The following is a 24,690-nucleotide window of genomic DNA, read 5'->3' as shown; positions in this document are numbered from 1 at the left end:
GTCTCTGTTCGAATGAGAATGGAGTTTATGAGGTGGGTTACATTTCCATGCTATGGAGTAGGTACATTCAGACCTATATGCACACTTTAGCATCCTCTGAGCAGAACACAAAATTTAGATATGGAGCAAAGGGGTAAAATAAAATAGCAGGCCTTATTTTTGGTCTTAAATCTAATTTGTACTCTCAAATTTTGTTAAACATCGGAGAATTGTCCCCCTCTGGGCTTAATTTAAAGTCATTCTAATAAAGCCCACAAATTGACAATTTACCAACTGTCCCAGAAGGGAGAAGAGGTAATATTTATTTCAAACGTTAGAAGACCTAAATAGAAGATATTCAACCTTCCTTAAAATTTCTCTTTCAAAAAAGTAAGGTGGCACAGGAAAAGTATGTGGAAATTATTTCAGAACCCTACAAGTAGCCCCTAATCAAGAGTGGCAGGAGCTAAATGTAACAGGAATCCTAAGAGGGCTATGGGACTGCAAGTGTCCTTTCTTGGTGGAAGGCTCAGCAATTAACTACATTGTCTGTGTTAAAAATCTGGAAGTTTAAGTTTGGGCACAGTGGCTCACTCCTGTAATCCAAGCACTATAGGAGGCTGAGACAGGAAGATCACTTGAGCCCTGGAGTTTGAGGCCAGCCTGGGTAACATGGAGAAACCCCACTTCTACAAAAAATACAAAAATTAGCTGGGTGTGATGGAACATGCCTGTAATCCCAGCTACTCGGGTGGCTGAGTTCGAGGCTGCAGTGAGCCGTGATAGTGCCAGTGTATTCCAGCCTGGGCAACAGAGTGAGACACTGTCTCAAAAAAGTCTGGTAGTTTGTTATTAATGACTTCTATTACCTACCCTCTATGCTCAGTCAATCATGAAATGATGACCTTCTTTGCCTCTTTTGACAGTTTTTGACTTGAAGTTTATTTTATGTGACCTAAGTATGGATAATTATTCTCTTTAGGCTACTATTTGCATGGAATAGTCCATCCCTTAACTTTCAGCCTATGTTTCTTCTTAAGGCTAAAGTGAGTCTCTTACAGCATCTAGTTAGATGTTTTTTAAAAATTTTCCAGCCACTCAATGACTTTTGTTCAAAGAATTTAATTCATTTATATTTAAGGTTAGTATTAATAGATAAGGATTTACTCGTGCCATTTTATTATTTGGGGGAGGTTGTTTTTGTAGACCTTTGTTTCTTTCTTGCTCTCTTGTCTACCTTTGTGATTTGGTAATTTTATGAAGTGCTAAGTTTTGAATTCTTTAACATTTGTGTATCTGCTGTAGTTCTTTGCCTTGTAGTCATCATTAGGCTTACATAAAACCTCTCATAGTTATATAAATTGACTATTTTATGGTGACAGTAACAATGTTTATTGAAACAAGAACTCTAGACTTGTACTGTCCTCCCACCAAACTAAATTTTTGGTATCTTTGTTTTCTACTGCTGTAAAAGACCATTGAAGACTGGGTAATTTACTATAAAATTTTATTTTGCTTATAGCTCTAGAGGCTGGGAAGTCTAAGGGCATGCATGGTGCAAACCTCTGGTGAGGGTAATCCCATGGAGGAAGGTGGAAGTGAGTGCACAAAGCAAAGAGAGAGACATGGGGCCAAATTTATTCTTTTATCAGGAGTCCACTCCTGTGATAACTAACCCTTTCCAATGATAATAACATTCATCCATTCATGCAGGTAGGGGTGTCCCGATGTAATTACCTCTTGAATTACCTCTGGAAGGTTCCACCTCTTAATACTGTTACAATGGCAATTAAGTTGTCACATGAGTTTTAGAGGGGACATTGAAACCATAGCATTTCATCCACAGCCCTCCAAAATTCATGTTCTTCTCACATACAAAATGCAATAATTCTGTCTCAATAGCCTCAAAGTCTTTACCCATTCCAGCATCGACTCTAAAGTCCTAAGTCCAGAGTCACATCAGAAGCAGATATGGATGAGACTCAAGGTATGATTTATCGGGAGGCAAATGTTTCCAGCTATGAGTCTGTGAAATCAAATGATTTGTCTTCAAAATATAATGGTGGGACAGGTACAGAATAGACTCTCTCAGTTCAAAAGAAAGAACTAGGCAAGAAAAAGGCATAACTGGTTTCAAGTGAGTCCAAAACCCAACAGAGAAGACAGCCTTAAGTTTTAAATCTGGAGAATAATTTCCTTTGACTCCATGTCCTGAATCCTGGGAATGCTGACTGGGGCCCTCAAACAGCCCTGCTTGCATATCTTTGCTGGGCTCAGTCCGTGCTTCAGCTCTGTTAGGTTGGAGTTGCATGCTAGTGGTCCTATAGTTCTGAGATCTCAAAGGTAGCCTCACTCCCATGGCTCCACCAGGCATATCCCTAACTGTGACTCTCTGTGTTGGCTCTGACCCCATATTTCCACTCAGCATTGCCCTGATGGTGGCTCTTTGAAGTGACTCCACTCCCATAGCTGTTTGTGACATCCTTTGATCCTAGGTGGAGAAAGCCATGCCCCTACAGCCCTTGCAGTCTGTGAGCCTGTAACACCACATGGTTAACACCACATGGTTGCCATTGAGGTTGACAGCTTGTACTTTTTGCACTATAATAGTGGCTGTGGAGCTGGGGTCCTAGGCTCAGGGTCTTGCAAAACTCCTGTGGCAGAGGTTCACTCACCGAGGCATGGGTGGATGCAGATTACCCACAAAGATGAGGCTGTGACTCTGAGGCATACCTCAGCAACTCAAGCCCATGGGGCAGGGATGGAACAGTTACTGATTCTGGGGTCAGTGTACAACACCAGCATGGCTCCAGGGCAAGAGGGGTGCTCTGGAGGCTTGAGCTCTGGGGAGCAGGTTACAGCTGAAATTTTGGTTCCAGAGCCAATAGGACACTGCAGCAACTCCAACCCTGGGGGACGGAGTGCCACATAGTGGTAACTCTAGACCCTGAGATGGTAGGGCATGGCAATATCTCAGGCTGTGTAAGGCTGGATGTAGCAGCAGCAAGGCCTCAGGAATGACTAGGCCTGTCTGTGGCTTCGTCCTTGGGTTTTTTGAAGCAGTACAGAAATGACCCCCTGGAGAGCCAGGGTTTCTCAGAAGCTTGGACTCCAGGGAATTAGTCAGTTCCAGGGAGATGGGGCACTGCAGTTATTCTGCCTGGATTGTTGGGTGACACAGCTCAATCAAAGCTATGTGTCCTCAGAGAGTGGGACACAGTTTCAGCTTGAGTTTGGAGGGGCAGAGTGCACCAGCGACTAAGATGGGGGCATGGAGCAGTTCCATGGCAGCCTGGCCTCGGCAGGTAGAGAGTGGACAGCAACAGTTTGGCTTAGGTATGGCTACCAGGTGTGTGTGGTATAGTGGTGGTTAAGCCTCAGAGATGGAGGGGTGCAAATGGCTACTCATTCCTGAAGCAGAATGCACTCTAGCAGTGATTCACTTCCAAGAAGGGGCAGTACAGTAGCAGTTCAGGCCATGGAGGCCAGGGCACAGTGTCAGTGCTGCCTCTGGAATAGGACAGACACGTGGACTTCAGGTAGCTCCATCAGCTGAACTCAGAGCCTGTGAAGACTCTAAGTGTCTCCAGTAGTAAGATTACAGGTGTCCATGGTGTTGATGGGAGCTGCTGAGGTCCTCTCAGTTACCTTTTCCCTGCAGGAAGAAGGCCCTCCTGACTCAGAGCTGGTCCTAACTGGGGGAAAGGTGGTGGAAGAAAGGTGTTTTGTCTCCTCCTTCATGCAGCCATCCTGGGTTTCTATGATCTACAAGATTTCTGCTACTCCTTTGGTGTTTTCAAGTGCTCTTCTTTAATTATTTTGGTTGGAATGCAGTTGTTTATTCATTGTTTTGGGGAGTGTGTGTGTGTATGTGTGTGTGTGTATTGATGATGATGAGGGTTAGGAACTTCTAGTTGGCCTTCTTGTTGACATTCTTTAGAATTCTAATCAGACATATTCTAGACCTTTTAATTCTACACTTCTAATCTTTTAACCTCTCTTCTATTACGACCATTTTCTTGTTTCTCTACAGAATTCTTGGTGATTTCTTCAAATTTTTCTTCCAGTTGACTAATTCTATTTTCAGCTATTCCTTGTTATTTAACACATTGACCAATTGTTTTCTGTCAACACTATTTTATATTCGAAATTTATTTGAGATTATGTGCCAAATATGTCCTGTCACTCTATGTGCTTTATCTTTGACTTCATTTTTGTGATTTAATTTTCATTTAAATAAGTTATCTGTACTCTTTACATATTCTATATTTGATATATAAACAGGTGCTCCTAATCTGTGGGACTTCTTGGAGGCTTGTATCAAGGATATCTACTTCCTTCTTTATGGACTCCAATGTAGGACTTATTCAGAGACTGATTGCTTTCTAAATATGTGGCTTTTTGGTGGGATTTCTCCTTTACTACAGACTTTGATGATTCTCCGAACTATACTTTTCCAGGGAAGTGATCGTTATCAACTGATGTATTTAATTCCCAGGATTGTAAACAGTAATTTATGTTGTATACCTCGGGGGGCCTCTCGTCTTTGAAATCTGTGGCCATGGTGTCTTGTTTCTTTCATACTCTCGCTATACTTCTCTCCAAGTGTATCCTCATGTAATCTTTGTTTTTAACACTCATTTCACCTGATTTATAGAAATGTTAGTTGTTTCACACTTTCATAAAAAAGTGGAGTTCTAATTCTGTTTGTCCAAATTGTTTTCGGAACTTTTCTAAAAGTGATAAGAGTAAGAACATTGACTTTTTGGTTACATTCTTATATTTAATTCATTATCTTAACTACTTCAATCATATTTACATTATATATTTCTTATTTATTATATTTGTCTTTCTTTTTTAAAAGAAATACTTATTTTATAATTTGTAATTTATAATTTGTAATTTTGTACTTTTAATTTTACTATTTTCCATAATTTTAAGTATATACATTACTAAAGTTAAATTCATGTTCTAAATGATTAATCTTTTCATTTTAACGTTTCTCCTCTATCTTTCTCTGAAATTCACCCTCCTTCTTCTGACTTTAATCAGTTTTATTGTTAGATAGCTAATAATTTATTTCCTTTGATGTATTAAAAATAAATACAAGATGATAATTTTTTCAGAGAAATCAATGTTTTTCTCAACATAGTAAATTTGGAGTACAACAATTTTTTTTTCATTTATGTTACCAATAAAAGGGCACACATCTCCAAACTTGAGACATTTTTAGGGGTTCAATGAAGCATAAATGATATCAAAATTAACTATTACTTGAAGGACATTAGCAAGCTTCATTTTCCTAAAAATGTATGGAAGTGGATCATGAAACACCTGAATATGAATTCAAATACATAGATAAAGATTTCCATGTGGCTTTAGCCTATCTCGACATGACTTGGTTGGAGTTATTACATGGAGGACAGAAAGAAGTATAAGAATGATATGTTTGTGCTTAGATTCTCAAAAAATGATTTGATGGGTCCTTGCTATGTACCAGCAAGTTAGGATTTAAAGCAATGTAATAGGACAAGAGATTTAGATTTGTGGTGCCAAGAATATGACTCAGAGCCATTAGTTTCATTACCAAATTCCAGAGTTTGTGGGACAAAATACAAGATTACATAAGTCACACTCAGCAAGGATGAACATGGGAAGATTTTTCAGCCCTGTGAATTTAACTGTGCTCTGATTAGAAAAGGAGGAACTATACAATACTATACAATAAATTGGAAGGCAGATGAGTTTGTGTAGTTTATTACTATTATAAAAGTAATCCTTTGGCCGGGCACAGTGGCTTACACCTGTAATCCCAGCACTTTGGGAGGCCAAGGTGGGCGGATCACAAGGGCAGGAGATCGAGACCATCCTGGCCAACATGGGGAAACCCTGTCTCTACTAAAAATACAAAAATTAGTTGTGCATGGTGGCGTGTGCCTGTAGTAACAGCTACTCAGGAGGCTGAGGCAAGAGAATCATTTGAACACAGGAGGCAAAGGTTGAAGTGCGACGAGATCGTGCCACTGCATTCCAGCCTGGCAATAGAACGATACTTCATCTCAAAAAAAAAAAAAAAAAAAAAGTAATCCTTCGTGGGGAAGTGGCTGTAATCAAGGGACTAGGCAGTAAGAGGGATAGAAATAAAATCTGAGAAGACTTGGAATGGAACTTAAATACATTTCTCTAATTTTAGAGGTCCAACAGGTTTACCTTGCTTCTGTCAACATGTCCCTCTCTGCTGGACTTTCTAGCATCTTGATATCATATGACATTTAGTTTTCCCCCTGCCCCACCCTTAATGTGTTGCCTATTCCACTTCCCCGGCTCTAACAGCTATTATGATATGGGAAGGGAATGTAGACCAGATTTTGTCCTTCGGGAGGAACCTGCCCCAAAGTGTCATGTCCTCCTTTGTCATTTCCGGGACATCATACTAAATTACATTTCTTATTGTAGCACCTTTTCTGCTGCCATGACAACCATGCAAGGAATGGAACAGGCCATGCCAGGGGCTGGCCCTGGTGTGCCCCAGCTGGGAAACATGGCTGTCGTACATTCACATCTGTGGAAAGGATTGCAAGAGAAGTTCTTGAAGGGGGAACCCAAAGTCCTTGGGGTAAGTTGCAAATCTAGGGGAAGACCAATGGTGTTGTAAACTCATATTTCATAAGACCTAATGCCAAATACACTGTCCCACTAACCTCATAATATAACAGCCAACCCTTGCAACATCAGTATTTACTTTTCACGCTCTTCATCTGAAAAACTATATAGTATTCTATCACAACGTGCTTCCAGTTGAGTTATATTTGAAATATATTGACTTCAGATCTATTCTAGGGTTGTGGGTCATCCATGATAATTGTATTTAAACTCAGCATGGAAGAGCAGCAAAATAAAAGGCCACCTATGCACTACTAGCTGACGTCCCCTTTATAGGCCTTCCTGAATAGCTGACAGATGCATATTGCTACTATTTCTTTCCAGCACCTTTTCTTAGCCCCCTGCTCAGAGGATGAAAAATCTATTCTCTGAGCATTTCTATCTGGAGTCTCAGATGAGCATGCCTAAAAGAAATGAAGGATTAAAAGAATGACAGAATAGGGCAGGTGAAAGGACATTAAATATAGGTTTATCACTAGCCCAAGTTTCAAATGGGAAAATGTCACTGTGGATATTTTGGACCCTTTTTTCACATTATTCATTTTTTGGAGGGTGGGGGGGAAATATAGCTATTTCTCATAAAATATGTTATTTATGTTGGCACACACTGGGTTTATCTATTTATTTATTTATTTTTACATTTTGAGATGGAGTCTCGCTCTGTCACCCACGCTGGAGTGCAGTGGTACAATCTCGGCTCACTGCAAACTCCGTCTTCCGGGTTCAAGCAAGTCTCCTGCCTCAGCCTCCTGAGTAGTTAGGGATTACAGGCATGAGCTACCACGCGCAGCTAATTTTTGTATTTTTAGTAGAGATGGAGTTTCACTATGTTGGTCAGGCTGGTCTCGAACTCCTGACCTCATGATCTGCCCGCCTCGGCCTCCCAAAGTGGGTTTATTTTTTAATGTATGAATAATTATTTAAAAATATACTGTACGTTTTAGAGAAGTTTTAGGCTTAAAGAAAAATTGAGAACAAAGTACAGGTATATCCCATATGCCCCTTGCTCCCACACATGCATAGCTTTTTAATTATCAGCCTCCCACCAGAGTGTAACCTTTGTACCAACTGATGAACTACCTTGACACATCATTACTAAAAGTACACAAATCACACTGGGGTTCATTCTCTGTGTTGTGTGTTCTATGGGTTTTAACAAAGGTATAGCGACATGAATCTACCTTTATAGTATCACATAGTATCCCACCAATCCCTGGCAACCACTAATCTTTTATTGTCTTCATAGTTTGCCTTTTCCAGAAAGTCAAACAGTTGGAATTGTACAATAGGTGTTTTTTTTTGTTTGTTTGTTTGTTTGTTTTTTTGTTTTAGGTTGCATTCCTTCACCTAAAAACATGCATTTAAATTTCCTCCATGTTTTCTTATGACTTGATAGTTCATTTACTTTTAGTACTGAATAATATTTCATTGTCTAGAGGTACCACAGTTTATTTATGCATTCACCTACAAAGGACATCTTGATGGCTTCCAAACTTTGGCTATTAGGAGTAACGTTGCTATAAATATCTGTGTGGCAGGTTATGTGTGGATGTAAGTTTTCAACTCATTTGGGTCAGTATGATTACTATATTGTAGGTAATAGTATGTTTAGTTTTGTAAGAAACTGCCATACTGTCTTCCATGTGGCTTTGTCATTTTGAATATTTCAATCAACACTCAATGAGTTCCTGCTGTTCTACATAATCTCCAGCAGTTGGTAGTGTCAGCGTTCTGAATTTTTACCATTCTAACAGGTGCTAGTGGACTCTCATTATCATTTTAATTTGCATTTCCCTTGTGACATAAGATGTGGACCATCTTTTCACATGTCTCTTTACCATCTCTATATCTTCTTTCATAAGGTGTCTTGTTAAATTCTTTGGCACATTTTTAAACGAGGATGTTTATGTTCTTATTGTTAAGTTCTAAGTTTGTTATATATTTTGGATAACGATCCTTTGTCAGATATGACTCTTGCAAATATCTTCTCCCAGTCTGGTTTGTCTTTTCATCTCTTGACAATGTCTTCTGCAGAGCAGAATTTTTTAATTTTAAGAAAATTAAGATGATTTATTCTGTATTTCATGGTTTGTGCCTTTGGTATTGTATTGACAAATTCATCACCAAACCCAAGGTTATCTAGATTTGGGCCTATGTTCTGTTAGGAGTTTTATAGTTTTTAGTTTAACATTTATGTCTGTGATTCATTTTGAGTTAATTTTTATGAAAGATAAAAGGTATATGTTTAAGTTTTATTTTTACTTATGGATATCAAGTTTTAAGTACTATTTTTTTAAAAAGACTATCTTTTTTTTTCATTGTATTACTTTAGCTCATTACCAAAGATCACTTGACTATATTTGTGTGGCTATCTCTAGGCTTTCTACTCTATTACATTGATCTATTTGTCATTTCTTTGCTAACACCACACAGCCCTGATTTATAGTATGTCCTAAAATTGGGTAGTGTTAGTCTTAAAACTCCTTCTTCTTCTTCAAGATTGTGTTTGCTATTCTAAGCTTTTTTGCCATTCCTTATAAATTTTAGAGTCAGTTTATTAATATATACAAAATAACTTGCTAGGGTTTTAATGGAGATTGCATTAAATCTACTGATCAAGTTGGGAAGAACTAACATTTTGACAATGTTGAGTCTTCCTATCCATAGACATGGAATATCTCTCCATTTACTTAGTTAATTATTTTATCAAAGTTTGTAGTTTCTTATAGAGTTTGTACATATTTTGTTAGATTTATATCTAACAAATACCATATACCAATACCTAAATATTTAATTTTTAGAGGTGCTAATTTAAATGGCATTATGTTTTTAATTTCAAATTTCACTTATTCATTATAAGTACATAAGAAAGTAACTGTCTCTTATGTATTAATCTTGTATACTATAAACCTAATATAATCATTTTTTAGTTCCCGGAATTTTTGGTTGATTCTTTCAGATTTTCTACACAGACATCATGTCGTTTGGGAACAAGGCAGTTTTATTTTTCCCTGACCAATCTATATATCTTTATTTCCTTTTTGTGTCTTACTGTTTCTATTATGACTTCCAGTACAATGTTAAAAGGAGTAGTGACAGGGCTCATCCCTGCCTTGTTTTTGATCTTCGTGAGAAAACTTTGAGTTTCTCCATTAAGTATGAAGTTCGCTGTAGGTTTTTATAAATATTCTTTATCAACCTGAAGAAGTTCTCCTCTATTGATAGCTTTTACAAGTGTTTTTATAATAAACAGGCATTGGATTTTGTTCAATATTTTTTCTGCATCTGTTAATACAATCATGTGATTTCTCTTCTTTAGCCTGTTGATGTGATGAACACATTAATCGGTTTTTCAATGTATAGTCAGACTTGCATACCTGGGATAAATCCCAAGTGGTGATGCTACACAATTTTTTTAATGCATTGTTAGATTTAGTTTGCAAATATTTTGTTGAGGATTTTTGCATATTTGTTCATCAAAGATGTTGGTCTGTAGTTTTCTTTTCTTGTAATGTTTTTGCATGGTTTTTTGGTAGATGGTAGTGCTAGCTTCATAGAATTAGTTAAGGAGTATTTCCTCTGTTTCTATTTTCTGTAAATAATTGGTATAATTTATTTCTTAAGTGTCTGGTAGAATTCACCACTGAGCCCTTCTAGGTCTGATGCTTTCTGTTTTGGAAATTTATTAATTATTGACTCAATTTATTTAATAATTATAGACATACTCAGAGTGTCTCCTTCTTGTGTGAGTTCTGACAAATTGTCTTTAAGGGTTACCCATTTTATCAAGGCTATCAAACTGTGGGCGTAGAATTGTTCATAACATTATTTTATTATCCTTTTAATTTCTATGGGAACTGTAGTGATGTTCCTTCTTTCATTTATGTTAGTAATTTTTGTCCTCTCTCTTTTTCTTAGCCTGGCTAGAGATGTTTTTATTTTGTTTATACATACATATATTTTTAAAAACTGCTTTGGATTGTATCGATTTTGTCTACTCATGTCCTGTTTTCAATTTTATGATTTCTGCTCTAATTTCTATTATAGTTTTTCTACTGCTTATTTGGAGTTTAATTTGCTCTTCTTTTTCTAGTTTCTTAAGGTAGACTCTCAGGAGATTGATTTTAGATCATTTTTTAATATATTCATTCAATGTTATAAATCTTCTTCTAAGCATTGCTTTCACTACATCCCATAAATTTTGTTAAGTTGTTGTAATATTTTTGATCCTTTGGAATGCCATGGGATAATGGTACTCTTACTCTGCTATGTTTAGATCCCTGGGTACTCATACTCATGTCCTCATACTCCAGACTTCAAGAAAATATCATATTTGCTCTTCTTTTTTTCTTCCCCTGTATATACTCTCCTTTCTTCAGGTCACTTCTCCTTGCTACAACAATTGCTTTCTAATTCCTAGGCCACTTCTCTGAGCTCATGATAAAAAGAGAGAAATAGTTGTGGTAGAAGTAACATCGTAGGTATCAGAAAAGCAACTCTGGGCTGGTTCTGGCATACTCCTCTTAACCTTGAAATTATTGGCAACGATAGACATCCCGAGAGGTAATATTGGTAAGAAAATATTCATGGTTATTTATGTGAAAAAAGAGTGATAAGAGAATACTAAGAAGGTCATATGACTATATCAAATGAAGGAGACTAAGGATAGCTTAGTGATTGGAAAGGGGGTGGCAGAAGCACTGTTTCTGTGGTGGATAATCAGTTTTTACTTTCTTCATCATTTCTAGGTTGTGCAGATTCTGATTGCCCTGATGAGCCTTAGCATGGGAATAACAATGATGTGTGTTGCATTTAGTGCTCATGGACATTACCCTATTTCCGTGTATATCGGGTACACAATTTGGGGGTCAGTGATGGTGAGTAGAGTATCTTTTGATATAATTGAAGATAACATAAAGCAGTTGTCAATACCCTGATCCTTGGAATCCTATTCTAACTGTATCTTGTAATTCTGCAAATCTGAGAGTGGTATCTAACCATTTCTTACTCAATTTTCTCATATTTAAAGTACTACTGATAGTATTATATTAAATCTAGGTAGATTAAATATTTATATATATCCGTTAGATATACCACAGCAGCACATTGCCAAAGACCCAAACCAGAATGGCTTAAACATTGAAAGCACTGATTAGTTCACAACAAGATTAGTGGCTTGTCATTTCTAGGATTGCTTCATTCAGTGGTGCAAGGATTTCATCAAGGATTGCTAGCCGACCGTATCAGAGGGGAGATGGTTGACACATCCAACTTTTGGTAAATATTTTATATACATATTCCCAAATCAGCTGTCAGTAAGGACAACGAACTTGCCATTATTGGCTTGGACTAATCAAGATTTACCTCTGTAGCTGGGAGGAGTCAACCCTACCTTTAGCTCATGAGAAACTGAACAAAACAATGGTTTGCTTAGCAAGGAGGAAGAGGAGATATGGCTGGTACACAAGCAGTTTCTCATATCTAGTCTATTGACTATCAAAACTCAGGAAATTGTTATCTTAGAAAATGAAAATGTTATTTGATATATTTTATTTCATAAATTCAATAAAAATAACTAATTATTATAATTAATATTAAATTAATTATAACTATTATTAAATTAAAAAACTTTTTCCCAAGAGAAAACACAAGATAGTTTTAATGCAAATTGAAAGTAAAATTGAGAATAAAATACCAAGTTTTATCCACTGATAAGAGAAAAATAAAATGTATAAGTTGGGTTTACGTTAGAATCAGGGAATCTATTCTAGCATTGCAGGTTTCCATTTATTTCTAAAACTAAGAATGAAATAGTTTAGAGTTTTATAGTAGAGCTTGCTCTTTGCTCCCCTTCGCCTGTTTACAGCAGAAGTGCAAGATTGGAAGAACAGTAAAGCTGTGCTTTACTTTTAGAAAGTTGCACAATACTTCATATATCCAAAAATACTAATGCCAATAACAGCTCTTATTAAACTCTTACTATCATGTGGATACTTTACTAAGTGCTTTATATGTGCAGTTTCATTTCAAACAATCACCACAAACTTCTGATTTTTCATTATCATCATTTTATGGATGAAGAGAGGTTCAGTAACTAACCCAAGATCACAACTGTTTGGTACAGGAATGAAGATTCAAATAGGGTCAGTGTATTTTCAGAATTGCATACATCTGACCACTTAGTTTTCTGCTTTGATTTCCATTTCCTTTTCAAGATCACATTAAAAACCAGCTTACGTGGTGCAAGCCTTCCACATATGTTCAGTAGATTACCAGGAACTGCAGGAGCCATTTGTCCACTGAGACATCACTCAGACTCTTGTAGATGTTCCATGAGATGAGCCTTTACTTAATTGGTGAAATCTTTTCTGCAGCTACTTTCCATTATTCTTTCAACCTTTTTTTCCATATCTCGTCTGTAAAGCGCCTCCTTCTAATCTTTTATACAGTATAAGTACCAATAGCAAGAACCAGTCACAAGTTCCTCTTATTTTTGGCCTCTTCAGTTCTGTTCCTGTATGTTTCACATTCCTCGTTTTTTCCTCTGAGATAGTGTGTACATATTTTTTCCTGTGGTAAATGAAGTCCTCTTATTCAATCCTATCTTCAAATACACAGACATACATACACACTCCTAATGTGTATATATAATTTCTGTATATAATGTTTTTCCAAGGTGCCTTATTGAATTTTTAAAGTAGTTTATGGTAATTTTTAGTTCATATTCTTGAATGTTTGCAATATATATTGTTCGTACTTAAATAAGAATAGTTTTAACCATTTGTTCCAACTATTTTTCTTATATAATTATTTTGGTAAATATACCCAGAATAGTATTACATAATAGTCAGCATCTTTATCTTGATTTTGACTTTAGTGAAATGGTCCTACTTTTTTTTCATTAAACATAATTAAAGACCCTTAGACCAAGCTAGATTTCTATCATGTTACAGAAATTATAATTCTTCATATTTTACCAATAATGTTGCAGTTACTAATATCGAATTGTATTAAATGTCCTGTCCTATCAACACTGTAAATGTGAATAGCAATTAGCATGTAATTTTTTCTTAAATTCATTAATTGTATAAATTAGAATATTTCAATGTTAAAAAATGTTTCTAGAGCTGAAGGAATATCCCAAATGTTCATGATGTATTTTACATCATATGATGGGTAATTCCCTCTAGCGTTTTCATTCCAGTGGTGATTTAGATAATATGAATCATCCATATGTCTGGGTATTTGGAAGTTAGTTAAATAAATTTATTGAGCTTTTTATTAGTTCAATATTTTTTATATTATAATTTTTGAATCATCTGAAATCAAATTTGAAAAGCAAATAAAAAATTCCAGCAATTGAATACTATAAGGCAGAGAGTCTAACCAACTTGACTAGCTATTTTAGCTAAAAAATAATTGCCTTATTGATGGAATCAAATGAACCAGTATGTTCTAGTCAACATCTAATTGGGAATTTACATTTTTTGCTAGTATTTTACTTATAACTTTAAAAATACTCTAAATGAGAATAATTTTAGTGTATTTTTTGTTTAAATATCATTATCAATTTTGGTACCGTGTAAGAACTACTTTGTGTCAGAAGTTTGGAAACTTTATCTCTTAGTGCCCTCAAACAGTTTTTTAATATCATTTCAGTTAGATGTTATTTGAAAACCTTGATAAATTCTCCCATGGTTTTATCTGGTATAATTTCTCTGTTCTTTCTGGGAAAATGGAAAATAATGTGCAAACCTTTGGTCTGATTAACATACCTATCTAATTTAGAATTAAGTGTAGTAAGTTATGACTCCCAATACTGGTTTAAAGTTTTTTACCTTCATTTTTTCTCTCATTTTTAGTTTATTATTTCAGGATCCTTGTCAATTGCAGCAGGAATTAGAACTACAAAAGGCCTGGTGAGTAATATTTTCTTTTTTTTTTTTTTTTGGTATCAAAAAAAGGAAGGATTAATAAAAAATGTATTCTGCCAGGGTGTAAAATAGATTTTGTTTCTTTGTTTGTAAAAACTCAGGAGCAATTGTGCGTTTTACCTACTAAAATCTGCCTTTCAAAAATTGCAGTCAGGCTAATTACTGACATAAGACTGGATATTTTGGCAAGGTAGGGAATCTTACCCTTGCGAAGGAATCTTTTTGAAGATATAGAGAATTATTGAGAAGAAATATCAAGCAGGACCACTCCAGCAACACCCTGCGGCAGGAGTCAGCCCATGACAGTGACACCAAGCATCGGTGTGGCATAATATTTACTGACCCATTGATTATAATGTAGATTCCAACTGTATCCAAAAAGGATTTTGAATTTTCAATAAAAGAAATTCACAATAAGGTTATTACACAAGAAGCAAATTTAAAATGTAACTCTCATGCCAAGATGCCTTTCATAAAGCCAATACAATGCGAAAGTCCATATCTCAATAAATGTTTTTTTCTTGTTAAAGTCCATATTCGAGTTTTCTTTGTTCAAAAGATAAATATCAAATTCTGGAACATGATCAATATGTGATTTTCAAATCTGGCCTAACCCAACTCCCTAGTGTCCCCTCCAGCTGCAGCCACATGACACATACTCCTCACACTTTGCTGTGCAAGTTATTTTTTCTTTTTCTTTTCTTTTCTTTTTTTGGTTTCTTTTTTTGTTTGTTTTTTGGTTTTTTGAGACAGAGTTTCGCTCTTATTACCCAGGCTGGAGTGCAATGGCGCCACCTCAGCTCACCACAACCTCCGCCCTCCCAGGTTCAAGTGATTCTCCTTGCTCAGCCTCCCGAGTAGCTGGGATCACAGGCATGCGCCACCACGCCCGGCTAATTTTTGTGTTTTTAGTAGAGACAGGGTTTCTCCACGTTGCTCAGACTGGTCTCAAACTCCTGACCTCAGGTTATCCACCCCCACTCGGCCTCCCAAAATCTGGGATTACAAGCATGAGCCACTGCGCCCAGTCAGCAATTTTAGTTCTTATTAAAAGCCTCCTTACCTTTATCCATGAGAAAAGAATGCACAGAAAAGAACATACTGCTGAGAGAGAGAATATACAAAAGGCATGACAAACAAGCAGCATTTAGAAAAATGATAAGAAGCCGGGCGCAGTGGCTCAGGCCTGTAATCCCAGCACTTTGGGAGGCCACAGTGGGTGGATCACGAGGTCGGGAGATCGAGACCCTGGCTGACACGGTGAAACCCCGTTTCTACTAAAAATGCAAAAAATTAGCCGAGTGTGGTGGTGGGCACCTGTAGTCCCAGCTACTCGGGAGGCTGAGGCAGGAGAATGGCATGAACCCAGGAGGCGGAGCTTGCAGTGAGCCGAGATTGCACCACTGCACTCCAGCCTGGGTGACAGAGCAAAAAAAAAAAAAAAAAAAAAAAGAAAAGAAAAGAAAAAAAGAAAAAAAAAAAAGAAAGAAAAATGATAAGAAATCAGGCTTCAGAAGCAAGGAATGGCAGGGAAGGACACAGACAGGGCTGTCCAGCTACAGTGTGAAGGACATTGAAAACCCTGCTAAAGAGATTTGGAGATTATCTTATGTGCCCACAGGAATCATCTGAAGAATTTAAGCTAGGGGATAATGAGATCATGTTTGTGTTTTGGCAAGAGATTAGAGTTGAAACCACAAGATAAGTTAGAAGACTATTGAAATAATCAAGATAAAGATAGATGGCAGTAAGAAAGAAACGGTGGGTATAAAGTGATTCATGGAGATATATTTGAGGATGTTGTTGGATTGTTTAATTGATTTTCATTCCTTTCTAGGTCCGAGGTAGCCTGGGAATGAATATCACCAGCTCTGTACTGGCTGTATCAGCAATCTTAATCAACACAATTAGCTTGGCGATTTATTCATTTTATCACCGTTACTGTAACTACTATGGCAACCCAAATAACTGTCACGGGACTGTGTCCATCTTAATGGTTGGTGCTACCTCTTTTCAGGGGATATTATCATAGAAGCAAGTTTGGGGAGTGCAGGCTCTGGCAACAACAATAATTAATAATCCCTAATTGCTGAATGACTGGGAAGTTGGAGTGATTAAGAAATAAAATAATCTTTCATTTAGGATTTAGGTACGTGTCTCATCTCTGTCTCTATTCTTCTATATGTGATGAGGCAAAATGGGAAGAAAGCTTATAGTTATAGAACACCTACTCATTAATAGTTACTGTGCTGGGTATTTTGTATAAATTTTTCTGTTCAATTTTAAAACATTGATGCAGTATGTACTGTTATCTCCTCTAAAACTGGGGCCCAGATGTCAGTTCCTGTTCTCTAATAATGAAATTGTCTTGAACAGTATTTTACAAGTGTCAAGTAACTCAGTATCCTTTCCAATATCTTTGGATGTTCTTGCAAGGTTAACCACTTTTATCCTCAACATCTAGCTCCTGATAAGTGCTTAATCTTCATTCTGAATTTTACTACTTTTTTGTACCATTTTTTCTTTTCTTAATGCTATCCTAATTGCTTTATTCTGAAAATGCCACCTACACAGTATTTTGTAGGTAGTAAAACTTCTTGACATTTTGGGCCATTGGGTAATTGTGGGGAGGAAGAGTTCTTCCAGCACATCACAGCAGACTAAAACGCACAATTAAATCTTTATTATTAAAAAGCCTGACCAGGCGCCGTGGCTCACGCCTGTAATCCCAACACTTTGGGAAGCTGAGGTGGGCGGATCACCTGATCTGGGAGTTCAAGACCAGCCTGGCTAACATGATGAAGTCTCGTATCTACTAAAAATACAAAAACTAGCCAGGCATGGTGGCATGTCCTGTGATCCCAGCTACTTGGGGGGCTGAGGCAGGAGAATTGCTTGAACCTGGGAGGCGGAGGTTGCAGTGAGCCGAGATGGACCCATTGCACTCCAGCCTGGGCAACAGAGCAAGACTCCATCTCACAAAAAAGAGAAAGCCTATTGGTCATTTTTCAACACCCGCAAATTTTTTGTTACTTTCCCTCTATATGAACTTTCAGCCTTTCGCCTTGCTGCTTAGTTCTCTTCCTTACTGTGTCCTTCCCTTATGTAAACGTGGAAACCCAGCATTCTTCCTTACTAGGCAGAATCAATCGCATTCTGTTGACTTCATTCCTAGCTAATTCTACATAGTTTTGTGGGCTATATAATCACACCAAAATAACCCCTTGAGGTGTCTTTGCTAAACTAATTTACTTCCCCTGAGATTTCTAATGCTTTTTGTAGTAAGCAATTTTACGTCTTGCCACTCGGTCACAATAAGAAAAAGCTTCTATAGAGAATTTGACAAATTCTTTCAAGGTCATTCAGTTAGAAATTGGCAAAAAGATTAGATTCTACAACTTCTTGTCTCTAATTCCCCTATTATTTGCTATTGTTATCCTGAAGAAGGACCTTACTTTTAGTTTATGAAGGTCACTTCATTGGTAGATTTTGAGGACACAATGATAGAGACAAAATCTGGAATTGGCCAACTCGATAGGGCTGATTTCTTGGGCATGGGACCCGCGCAGTTACTCAGGACTTCATGGTTCAAAGAGCCCTGTGCTTGATCTAATGCTCTGCTGTTGCTATCTTGATTTTTTTTTTTTTTAATTTTAATCAAGAGACTCTAAATTACGTAACTGGTTCTGCGTTCATCTCAATTACATTTCCCAGAGTCCATGATGAATTCCTGTTAATTGTGTGAACACTTTTATGCCTGTTTTTATAGCAGAGGAACTCCATAAGGGCTTCCTGGGATTTGAAGCAATGGTTCTATTCTTGCCTGGGCACCTGCACAATCAGTCCACAGGTCTATATACATGCTACTTTTTCTGGAGGCCCAGCCCTGTACCTGTTTTTGTAAATAAAGTTTCATAAATAAAGTTTAATTGAAATATAATGAAGCCCATTTGTTTACATGTTGTGTAGTGATGCTTTTGTGTTATAACAGCAGGTTTGAATATGTGTGACAGAGACCTTATGGTCTGCAAAACCTACAATGTACATTATCTGGCCTTTATGGAAAGCTTGCCATCTTCTAGTCTACCCTTCTAGATGGTAAAATCCTTGAAGACAGGGGAACTGTCTGTTTAGTTTGCTGCTCTCTTCTGTGCCTACAGCAATGTTGGAAACACAGAGGCCACTAGAGCTGTTGAAGGCACAAGAAAATAAAAAAGCAATGAATGCAAATATTCTCAAGGTCTCCTTAAGTCTGCATCACTCATCCTGAGCTCTTGGTCTATTGGCTCTTCCACAACAGAGGGACTATCCCTAACCATGGAGAGAAAAAGAGAGAATAATCCCTGCATCAATCCAGGGTAAAATGAATAGAAATGAGTGCACTGCCCAATGTTCTCCGAATTTTGACCATGTTTCTTGGCTGAAGACTAGACCTAAAGTCAGTGCTCTGAAGAGATGGATTAAAGACTGACCTACTTGATATTCATCGTTGTATTAGCTTCTTACTGTTACTGTATGTAACAAATTACTACAAATTTAGTGTCTTAAGACAACACAGTTTGGTTATCTTATATTTCTGCAGGTCAGAAGTTCAAAGTGGGTCTCACTAGGCTAAAATCAAAGTGTTGGCAAGGGCGTACTCCTTTCTGAAGGCTTAGGTGACAATAAGTTTTATTGCCGTTTCTGGCTTCTGTAGGCTGCCTATGTTGCTTGGTTTGTCATCTTGTCCTCTACCTTCAAATCAAGCATTGCAGCATCTTCAAATGTCTCTTGAACTCTATTCTGCCTCTTGCTTCCACTTCTAAGGATTCTGTCATTATGCTGAACCCACCTGAATGATCCAGGAAAATTAGCTTATATCAACTAATAAGCAACCTTAATTTCATCTGCAAATTTAATGCTTTTTCTTACACAAAAAGAACAATGGTCCCCGAGGGAGGTCTGCATTCTAATCCCCAGAAGCGAAGGATTAGGGGGACAAGGATGCAGACCTCCCTGGGGGACCATTACTCTGCTTACAATCACTAAGATATGGAATCATAATATTCTGTCAATGATACGAGTTTCTAGTACTCAATAGGATAAGATGACAATTATCTTTATACTACCTTCCTAACTTTTTAAAACACTTTCATCTTCCATGTCCACAATAGCACTGGGAGGTACTGAACCAGGGAATAAACGTCTGTGATTATTTTATCAGTGAAAAAAGTGAGAAGTTACTTCAGCAGATCAAGAATTGGTCAAGGGAATGGCTGCCACTAGGAGGCAGGTCTCCTGACTCCCAACCAGTGCTTTTTCTCTGATGACATTGTGGTTACTGGTAAATGTTTCTACTTGTCATCTCCATTTCTCACATTCTTTTGTTATGAGTTTTCTCCTAGGGTATGGATGGCATGGTGCTCCTCTTAAGTGTGCTGGAATTCTGCATTGCTGTGTCCCTCTCTGCCTTTGGATGTAAAGCGATCTGTTGTACCCCTGGTGGGGTGAGTATTGGCCTTCATTTGAAGATTTCTGTATTAGTTTTCTATTGCTGTGTAATCACTTACACAAACTTAGAGTCTTAACACAGAACACATTCATTATCTCTCAGTTTCCATGGTTCAAGAGTCTGAGCCCAGCTGAAGTAGGTCCTAGACTCAGGATCTTACAAGGCTGTCATCAGGAAGTTGGCTGGGGCTGTGGCCTTGCCTGAAGCTTCTGATTCTCTTCCACGCTAATGTGGTGGAATTCATTTCCTCTCAGTTGGAGAACTCATGAAAATGTATTTTATCTTTGAAACCAGCAGGCTGCTAATGCTTTAATCCTCTCATAAAGGGTTCACACAAACGGGTAAGGTCCATTCAGAATAATGCCTTTTTTGATAAATTGAAAGTTAAGTAGTTAGTACCTACACACAGGACTTGTATCTCATGCTATACACAGGTTCCATCCACACTCGAGAGAAGGGAATCACAAGGGGTCAGTGAGTGCCACCTTAGAACTCTGCCTAACACAATAGCTACATAAAAGCTCTTTTCCCCTTTCTGTCTACCTCAAAGTGCATAACCTCTGAATCCAGATATGAGGATATTTCACAATGAAGAGGACCCCCAAAAATATTTTATTTTATTCCATTATCCTATTACAACAATTTTTCCTGGAATATTTCCATGAAATATCTTGATCTCAGACTTCTCTATCAGTCTGTGCCCACCTACCCACTCTCTTACCCTGAGACCTGCAGCTGATGCTGCTCCTGGCAGCTAAACCCAAAGAATGTCACACGGAGAGAGGAAAGTAGGGAATGGAAGGAAAGAAGAGACCAAGAAAGAAGCTCTAGGAAGAATGGGGAGGGATATCCTCCAAGGGTTGAGGTTGCCAGAATGAGGAAATGGATAGTAAAACCCCAACAGCTACTCATTAGCTTCATTACACAAAGGCCCACGGGCAGACAAAACCGACAACCAAATAATAAAATAATCATACATAATCATAGTTTGATGAGATGGTTCTTCTGGTGCCCTTCTCCATCATCTTGTACCTCTTTGTCTTCTTTTGAGATTCCCAGGCAACACCACATCCCACTCCTCTACAGCCCTTCCTCACTGAAGAGAGATTGACTATAGCACATTAACTCTAATAGTGGGTTTTGCATTGTAAAACCTGAGAAGTGAGAGATTCTCAGCAATTACCAATGATTTTCTAATTTCATTGACCAAAGCTTTTTATTTTTAGTGGGTGAAACATTTGGACATGGAAGCAAACTCTTTAGTAACTTTCATGTCAGAGTATTTAAGCCTGTGCTCCCTTCGGCTCTTAGCATAGGAGCTGGGGAATGTTGTTTCCTAATCTCTTGGTGTGAATTCAGAAAAGCAGTGGTTTGGGGGCCTATGATAGCTAGGTCTCTATCTCTTCCTGTTTCTTCCACCAACCCTATGTGACAATGAGTTTGTGGAAGAACAACCAGAACTTTTCTGAGTTTCACGATGATCCCTGCTATTCTGGGCCAGTGTGGTTTTTGCAATGCGTTATTTATAACCAGCAAATCATGATTTGGGTATGTTGATGCCATCAGCATGAACAACCTCGTTTGGAAGAACAACCTCATAGCTTTCATGACACCTTGGTTTACCCAATGTATTGTGCACTGTCATCCACATATAAGACTGATTTACTCATAAGACCAGGGCAGTGGTCATCAGCAGCTCGGGTCAAGAGCTACCACTGAATGTTGTCTCCTAAATCAGGCCTGATTTAAAGAATGACTGAGAAGCCCCACATGCTTGATCTTGAGAATGAATCAGAGAAGAAAGAGTAAACTCTGAGGATGATGACTTTATGTGGGCAGGAAAGGGGCACTCTGAGGTTATTTGGGTGACTCGCCTATGGCATTCTGATTGTTTCACAGGTTGTGTTAATTCTGCCATCAAATTCTCACATGGCAGAAGCAGCACCTCTCACACCACTTAATGAGGTTTGAGGCCACCGAAAGATCAACAGACAAATGCTCCAGAAATCTATGCTGACTGTAACACAAGAACCTCACATAAGAAATTACCAGAATCCAACTTTGATACTGAGAGACATATTGATATCATTATTATATGTAATCCAATTATGAACTGTGTGTGTATATATAGAGAGATAATAAATTCAAAATTATGTTCTCATTTTTCCCCAGGAACTCAAAAATTCATTTCACTGGCTCTTTGTCGAGAGTACTAGACGTTAAATTAATAAATAATGCATTTAATGAGGCAACAGTACTTGAAAGTTTTTCATTCATCGTAAGAACTTTATAGTTCTTTAAAGAAGGCATTAAATAAGGCATTAAATTGGCAAATAAGATCTGGAAGCAGAAAAGCAAAAAAGGTATTGCTAAAATGAGGCCTCCATGCAAAACACATACTTCTGCTCCCCTGTATAATATTCCTCCCATTTATTTAACTTTTTTCTGCTCCCACCTATGGGGACCAAAGGGCCTTTTCCTTCGGAAGTGGAGATACGTGGCCATCTCCCCCTCCCTTTTTCCTCTCCTTCTGTTCTTCCCCCATAGAAAGTACTTTGAAATAGCACAGTCCATCCTTGCATGTGCACAAGCTATCATTTGAGTAAAAATATACATGGAGTAAAAATCACATTAAGCATCAGATTCAACTTATATTTTCTATTTCTTCTTTTTCCTTTCTCTTCTCCCACCTTCTACTGGGCAGAATTATATCTTAATCAAATTTGTATCCTATGCCATATATGGAAATGTGCAACATATGATATTTGTTAAATACATTTGTTTTTATTGCAGAGCAAAAATAAATAAAATGAGAAGCAATACTTTCATGTGCTACCTACTTCCTTTTCAGATGCAAAATGGTGGAAAGAGACTAAGTGTTGATGTCAAAAATACAGTGTGGTGCTAAATAATGTGGGCTTTCTAATCAGACAACCCAGGGTTTTTATCTTGCTATCCCATCTTTGTTGTTTACTACCTATGTAGCTATGAACATGCCACCAAATTTCTCTGTGCTTCATATTTCTTTTCAGGAAAGTAGTAATAATATTGTCTGTCCTATAGACCTATGATACTTGGTATCGTATGATATGATACTTGGTATAACAAAGGTAGAAAAACCAGGACTCTGATTGGCACATATGGAGCCTCAAAGATAATGTATGTGTTATATCTTTGCATATAATTTCTTTATATTAATTATATATATGATATAATTACTTCAACATATAATGCATAGATATGTATTTTATATATCAAGTTATTATATTCAGCTTTCTTGCTATAAAATTATGTTTTATTTTAATGTCACAATCTCATAATTATATTTATGACATCATATTTTTAATTTCTTGGGAAAGTTTTTCTTATTCCAGCTTTAAAATATATTATTTTGTATTTTCTTCCCTTGCTTAATAATTTTGTCTCTGGCATTTATTTTTGTGAATATTGTTTAATATTGTATATTGAACATATTTTTCATATTATTGGCAATTAAGACTATACTACTTAATGTAGAGCCCATCATCACCTCACTGACATTAACTGTTAATGTTTTACCATGTCATAAAGAGATATTGGTCTATTTATGTACCTAATTCCAATCTTTTAATTATTGTGTATGTGCTGATATCTTGTTTTATTTCTCCAATATTGTACTAATATTTGACAGATTTTGGTACTCAGCATTTATTCCCCATTTGTTCTGACAATGACAGTCTGATTTCCTCCAAAAAAATCACCATTGTCTAATTCTTAATTTATGTACAAGGGTGGAGCTCACTCGACTCCCAGCTTCAGGAGTTGACCTGTGTCCTACATCTGGGAAATGGCAGAATTACATCAACTCAGCTAGAGTGAAGTTCTGTGGTAGCCTTGTGACCTAGGAAAAACCAATTGTGTGAATGACTGACACATTTCCAATCAAAATTAATCTCATCATTTTCACTTCAGTGACCAAGAAATGGTCTCCCCATCTTTCCTCTTTCCTGTTGGGTTTGGAGCTGTGAGGAGGTAAGTTTGCTGCCATCAGCAGCCATATGAACCCCGTGACAGACAGATGCTCACAGGCAAAAGCAGAACTGAGAAGTGCCAAGTGAAAGATCAGACCCTAATGTAATTCTTTTGAGTCTCCAAGTCAAGTTTTACCTGGAGTTAACCCGATCCCTGGGGTTTTAAATATATAAAGACAAGGAAAGAGATTTATTCAGATAGTGTAATAACTGGGCAAAATCCTTCAATGGCTTCCTCTCTAATTCAGAATAAAAGCCAAAGCTCATGTAAATCCTACAAGTCCTTACATCACCTGATTCTTTGTTGTTTTTTGGATTTTTAAAATATCCTGACTTAAATCCTGATATATTGCTTTGAGAGTGCCTTCTCTTGGTAATAATTAGTGCATACATAATTTTCTTAAGTTTAACACTTATATAAGCAACCTAAGATTACTGCATTTTTAGCTGTAAAAAGTTCATGCAAATATTTTGTGCTATTAGTGCAAGATATTATGATTCCAACTTTTAGACAAGACCACCTGCACTTGTTTCATGTCATGTGATTTGAAATTTATTCTTCATTTGGTTATTCTTGGTTTTATCTATATGTGACTAGAAAGCAGTAGGAAAA

The 24,690-nt window shown here is 37.2% G+C and overlaps 1 protein-coding gene across 5 annotated transcripts in view; it reads left to right on the top strand.

Moving 5' to 3' along the window:
• The window catches only part of MS4A4A (membrane spanning 4-domains A4A), a 127,164-nt gene extending 104,277 nt beyond the window's left edge, over window positions 1–22,887 (top strand). For all 5 annotated transcript variants that reach the window (XM_077962778.1, XM_077962776.1, XM_077962779.1 and 2 more), the window contains 6 exons: window positions 6,436–6,595; window positions 11,391–11,519; window positions 14,505–14,561; window positions 16,414–16,572; window positions 19,961–20,062; window positions 21,967–22,887. In XM_077962778.1, the coding sequence (XP_077818904.1) occupies window positions 6,452–6,595; window positions 11,391–11,519; window positions 14,505–14,561; window positions 16,414–16,572; window positions 19,961–20,062; window positions 21,967–22,038 (663 nt within the window). In that variant the 5' untranslated portion in view covers window positions 6,436–6,451 and the 3' untranslated portion in view covers window positions 22,039–22,887. The remainder of the gene's footprint in view (window positions 1–6,435; window positions 6,596–11,390; window positions 11,520–14,504; window positions 14,562–16,413; window positions 16,573–19,960; window positions 20,063–21,966) is intronic.
• The last annotated feature ends 1,803 nt before the right edge of the window (window positions 22,888–24,690 follow it).

This window comes from Macaca mulatta, chromosome 14 (genome assembly GCF_049350105.2).
Source record: "Macaca mulatta isolate MMU2019108-1 chromosome 14, T2T-MMU8v2.0, whole genome shotgun sequence".
In the NCBI taxonomy this organism is placed as follows: domain Eukaryota; kingdom Metazoa; phylum Chordata; class Mammalia; order Primates; family Cercopithecidae; genus Macaca; species Macaca mulatta.
This window is presented reverse-complemented; position numbering and strand designations above follow the sequence as displayed.